General features: G+C 30.7%; 1 protein-coding gene across 1 annotated transcript; it reads right to left on the minus strand.

Annotated features, from left to right (window-relative positions):
* Positions 1-1,485: 1,485 nt before the first annotated feature.
* On the minus strand, positions 1,486-4,346 carry LOC124924157 (disease resistance protein RPM1-like). Its single transcript, XM_047464233.1, has one exon. It carries the CDS (start codon positions 4,301-4,303, stop codon positions 1,595-1,597), a length of 2,709 nt encoding a protein of 902 aa, XP_047320189.1. The 5' UTR covers positions 4,304-4,346; the 3' UTR covers positions 1,486-1,594.
* Positions 4,347-6,063: the final 1,717 nt, after the last annotated feature.

Below are 6,063 nucleotides of genomic sequence, written 5' to 3' on the forward strand. Positions count from 1 at the left end.
TCTAGATAAGAAAATATCTTTATTTTTTTAAGTTTTTCAATCAAGGTTTGATTTAGATGAGATAATTTTACCAAACTTTTTATGTATTTATTAATTGTTTTGGTCATAAAGTATTTTCAAATGGGTATACACAAGAATAAAGGAAAAAATAACTACAACTTATAATGGGTCTTTACTTATTTTAAGAAATTAATTTCCTTACCAAATTTAATAATTCAAATTATTATAAATAATAAAGTAAATATATTATAATATTTTATTTGAACTTTTTTTTTTTTTTTGGATTAAAATGAATAATGGTGTGATTAGGTTTTGTTCTTGAATCCAAATAATTCAATATCAATAGAAGATGTGCTGACAATGTTGACCTGAGTCTACATGTAATAATTATAATGTTTCTAATATAATAGTGACATTTACAGTCAAATTTCAAAATAAAATTTTATGGGTATTTGAATTTGTATTTTTTTTCTAAGAAAGTAAGTCAAATCCATCACTGATAAGGGTGATTCCTAAAATATCATGTTATTGTTCTATTCCTATTTAAAACACTTTATTTCCTAAAATATCATGTTATAGTTCTATTTCCATTTAAAATACTTTATTTGTAAGTGAAAATATTAAGTGTGGAGTTATATAACTTCCTACAATTAAAAAATAAATAAATAAAATAGATCTTTAAGACTGTGAAAGGACAATCAAATTATGGATTAAAAAAAAAATAATGGTGAATAGATGGATTATGTGAGTGAGTGAAGATCAAATACCTTTTCTTCATGGAGGGACGGTCTTAAACTACCAAAAAGGGGTAATTGTGGGAACAATTTGCTTTCTTAAGGATTTTAATTGAAGCTTTTTTAATTTCAATACAATTATTAGACTCAATATATACTCCTTTCTTTTCAATAAAGTAGCATTTTATTAAGAAATGTTGAGTATACGTCTGAAAAAGTTATTACACGAAAAAAATGATGATTTCACAATAGATGAACTCAATATATAATGTTAATTTAATTAATAAATCACATTGATTGATAGTATGAGTGGACTGATAGTAGCAACAATGATACTCTAAAAATATTATGAAATGAATTATTTAAGTTTAATATCAAATTAAGTTAATAAATTGTATTGTATTAGTTATGAAACAAGTAAAAAACGCATTGATTTTAAACTTAATATATTGAAGGTATTGAAATATTTTTGACATATATATATTAAGCATAATTTTTATACGATAATCCAAAGGAAAGTTACATTTAAGAAGAAAAGTACAAATGATGCAATTATACAAGCAAATTACAAAAGATGAGTGAGTTCTTTAGTAAAAAAAATATTTCAATCTGGTTGAAATTTTAGAGTAAGACATCACCCATCCATAGAAAAGGAACATGGTGATTTATGATTTTTTATTTACTCTTGGCCAAAAGAAAATTTACATTTATTTTCTTTTTGTTGTAAGAAACAAATTATTTCAAATTTGAATCTAAAATAATATGTTTACATATTAAAAAAATATATATAGGAGAAGATAAGAAAGTTCTGAATATACCAACAACCTCCAAACATATTCTTATATTATTACGTCTACCAATTAACCTATTTGAATTATTGGAATATGCTCAACTTTCCAAAAATCTTTACCATCTGGTTCTCTTATATTTTGTGAGAATGTCCAAGGCATGTACGACAGAGACAAATATTGCAAGTCTCTAAGATGTTCTGTCCCTGTGGGTACCGTTAGTAGTGAACGGCAGGAATGGAGTTTTAGCTCTCTTAGCCTAGTCATAGCTCCTTCTGTCAACACTATCCTCTTCAAATACTTCAACCAACAAAGGTTGAGCTCCTTAAGCTTTGGATAACTTCCTTTAATATCACAACTTAATTCCTCTCCCTCATAAGCTTCGTGTAGGAGATGAAGCACTACCAAGTTTTCCAATCCCTGAAGTGCTCTTAGTGGATCATTCTCGAGACTAGAATGCAAAAGAACTAATTTTCCAAGGTATCTAAGTTCAATGATCCAGCTAGGCAAACTTTGTAAATTGGCACTTAGGCAAAGGCGCTGCAAAAGTAGTGGAGGAGATGAGATACAAGTTAGAGAAAGACGTTCATCAAGATTGTGTGATGAAAGGTATAAAGCGGTCAGACGCTTCAATTTCTCTAACGTGGTGGATAAATGCGTCCAATTTTGTTGACTTACTCTCAGAACAGCCAGACTCTTTAAATTTGTCAACTTTCCAATTTCTTCTACCACATTGTCATTCTCCTGATCCATTTGAAACCCAATCAATTTCTCTAACTTGCTCAATTTTCCTATCCCGGAGGGAACTTTAACTGTTGCAATATTATCACCGGAATATACTTTACTGCCATAACTCAGTTGACGAAGATTCTTCAAATTTAGGATCCCCTGCGATAGATAATTTATAAAACAACTTTGGAGATCAAGTATCTCTAGACACCTCAACTTTCTTATAGAGTCTGGAATATTTGTTATATAAGTCGTCCTCAACCCCAAATGTTTTAAGTGAATCAATTCAGTTAACTCTTCAGGGAAATATTGAAGCGATTCCCATTGAATCTCCACCACCCTCAACGATCGACAACTATATAAATTTAAAAATTTAATATTATCAGCTAATTTCCACGTACCAAAGAGAAGTAAGGATCGAAGGCCAATGAATAGTGATATCTTGGCTCCTTGAGGAGTTGGGCGACGGAAATCCTGATAGATTGCTACACGGTGAATCTTCTCACTTGATAATTGTAATATTTCTTCATCTTTCAACACAATTGAAAATGTCTCGTCTCTGGATTTCCTTTGAAGAACATCTCGCAAGACATCGTGAAGTTGACAAGTCTTGACCCGGTTTAAATTGTCTTTCAAAACAGTTTGAATCATACTTCTATTAACCAATTCATTCAGGTAGCCCTCAGCAACCTCTTCACGGGTATATCCTCCTGGTCTGTCTTCCACGAATCCTTCAGACACCCATAGACGAGTGAGTCTCGATCTCTTGATGAGATAATCCTCCGGAAACATGCTTGTGTACAAGATGCAACATTTGAGATGATTTGGCAAATCATTGTAACTCAATAATAATATCCTCTCTAGATTCTCAAGTCCGGTGAAGATTCTCGTATCAGGAGATAGGCTTTTCAGAATTTTCTGCCATTCGAGAACTTGTTTCTCCTTTGTAGCCAGCAAACCCCCAAGGGCTACAATTGCAAGAGGCAGTCCTCCGCACTTTTTTATCAGGCTTTGCGAGATATCGTTCATCTCTTCGGGACAAACACCTTTGTATTCATCACCTCGAAAAGCCTTCATGCAGAAAAGGCTCCAAGACTCTTCATTAGGCAAGGGTTTGAGATTGAACACGCGATTAGTGATTTCAGTTGACGAGGCTATGTTTCCGTTACGTGTAGTGAAGATGATCCTACTCCCACACGAGCCGCAAGGAAATGCAAATCTAACCTGATCCCACGCCGTAGCGCTCCAAATATCATCAAACACAATAATGTAACTCTTTTGTTGCAGATAATTCTTCAATGTATCGATCAATTGTAACTCGTCCATTTTGTCCACCTCTTCATTTACCGCTTCTTTAAGGCTCTTCAAGGAAGCTCGAAGAAGTCCCAAGGTAGTAAATGACTGGGAAACAGTAATCCAAGCTTGACAATCGAAGTGCCCCTTAGCGGGACTCTCATAGACTTTCCTCACAAGAGTAGTCTTTCCCACGCCACCCATCCCTACCACAGTGACGATAAGTAGATTCTTATCTTCCACGTTAAGCATTGAAATCAATTGGCTTTTATAATTATCAATTCCCACAAGAGCAGTATCCTCAACAAATAGAGCATCAAGTCTAAGGTTCTTATCTCCTGATTCATCAACATGTGTACTCGGAAGAGAAAAGGTCTGTCGTCTTTCCTTGATTCTTTTCATCTCCAAGTTAATGAGTTTTATCTTACGAGATAAGAGGGACCTTGTTCTCAGACCTTGTGGTTGTACATGAAAGACCCATGCTGTTAGGAAGTGACGATCAGATGGTGGGGTCAAAAGAAGCAAGAACTCTTCCGCAACGTCTTCAGTCTCAAAAGCCACGTCTCTGACTTGTTTCACCAATATCTTCAGCCCATCATCCTTTTCATCTATTGATTCCGCAGTCTTCAGAAATGAATTCATGTATTCCAAATCATCCTTCAAAATACTCACTCTCTTGCCAACACCTGTCATTGATTTAGTATTTGCAAGCAATGGAATTAGTACTTTTATCGCCGCAGTAACTGCTATCGTTTCCATTTTGCTCTTATTGTTGATTGTTGTATTCACGGCAAGAATGCAAATGATTTGTGAATGTTTTTTTGTTCTCCTATCATCAATGGAATTATGGAATGATTATATATAATAAACCAAGAATGCACCTTAGTGGTGGTGGGTGACACAACCAGTCAACCAACATGAATTATTATTATTATTATTTGTGAAAAAAAGTGAAAAAAAAGTTTGTTAGTGGAGATAATTATTAACAACTCAATTATCTTAGCATTAACAATATTTTATAACAGATACATAATCATGTAGTTAGTGGGTCTTTGGTTTTGTTTTTTTATATTTGAAGCTTTTTAATTAAAAAATAAAATTCAAACATGGAAAGTTATGTAAGTAAAGTTCATTTTGTATTTAATATAATATTAATTAATATAAATTATTTATATAGTTTAGGCCATTTATGTTATGAGATTTTAAAATAAATTAAAGTATGATCACAAACACTTTGATGAAAGGTTGTTTAGGAAATTTTGTTATAAGAGAATAATAAGTGAGAGAATCTCTAGAAGAATATCACAAAAATTTATTTAACTATGAATGTTTTAAGTACCGTGAAAATAATATAGTTCAAAATTCTTGACATAAATATTTTTAACAGAAGTATCAATTTTTTTTTTATAAATCTATGTTAAGAAAATTGATAGCCTATGAGGAAGATGTATTTTTTATAATAATTAAATAAATAATAATTATTATTAAATTAAGGATAAATGAGATAAATTAAAATAAAATAATAATGGAAAATTTTCTCTTTAATTTATTGCCCTTCTTTTAATTGTAAAACAAAAATTGGCTTGCTCATATTTAAAACATTTATAAGAAATCAATTCTTATTAATTAATTAAAAGTTATATATATATATATATAAAAATTAACTAGTAAATAATACAAAATAAAATCTATAAAATGAATATATATATATATGTTAAATTGTAATAACAATTTTTTAATTTTTTTAATAAAACAATAATGCAATTTGTTGGAGGTCAATCAAAATATGAACTGAACGTTTAAAAAACTACGAACTTATTTGAGTTCTTAAATGATAAGTGTTAAGGTAGAACAAGCCAAATGAAATAATGAAACGGTATCATAAGAATTTCTACCAAATATTCTAAACATCAGTTGAAATTATCCTTAACCGATGGTCGATAAACACCGAAAAATGTTCTCTTAAATAATAATTGATTATCTACCTATATGGACGAAATAATAATAAACTCGTACAAATCACGGGAGGATACATGTAAGAATGTCTCCATGTTAAAAATCAAATCAAATATCTCATATTGAAAACATGAAAAATAACTTTAAATTCAATAAATTCAATAATTTTGTCTCTTTATTTTCTAAAAGGGGATGAACACGGACTCGAGAAAACATCACCAACACAATCGAATGATATAAGCAACAATCGACCCACCGAAAATTGGGAGAATTATTCAGATCACAAAATCCGGGATAAAAAAAATTTGATCCTACTAAATAAGGTGTTGCATCGAACAAAATATATCGCAAACTCAAATCTGAGTGGTGAAAAAAAAAAAAGACATCCTCCGAAGTTAAAAAAGTCATTCGGAAACCATGATTTTTTTTTTATTATTAGCTTTCTTGTTTGTTAAGAAATGAGCATTAAGAATTTAAGATTAAGAAGTATCAAATTTTCTTTAAAAAATAATGAAGGTTTAATCTATATATCTAATGATGATGCTTAATAAATAAAACGTATC

The sequence above is a fragment of the Impatiens glandulifera genome, chromosome 2 (genome assembly GCF_907164915.1).
Source record: "Impatiens glandulifera chromosome 2, dImpGla2.1, whole genome shotgun sequence".
NCBI classification, from domain to species: domain Eukaryota; kingdom Viridiplantae; phylum Streptophyta; class Magnoliopsida; order Ericales; family Balsaminaceae; genus Impatiens; species Impatiens glandulifera.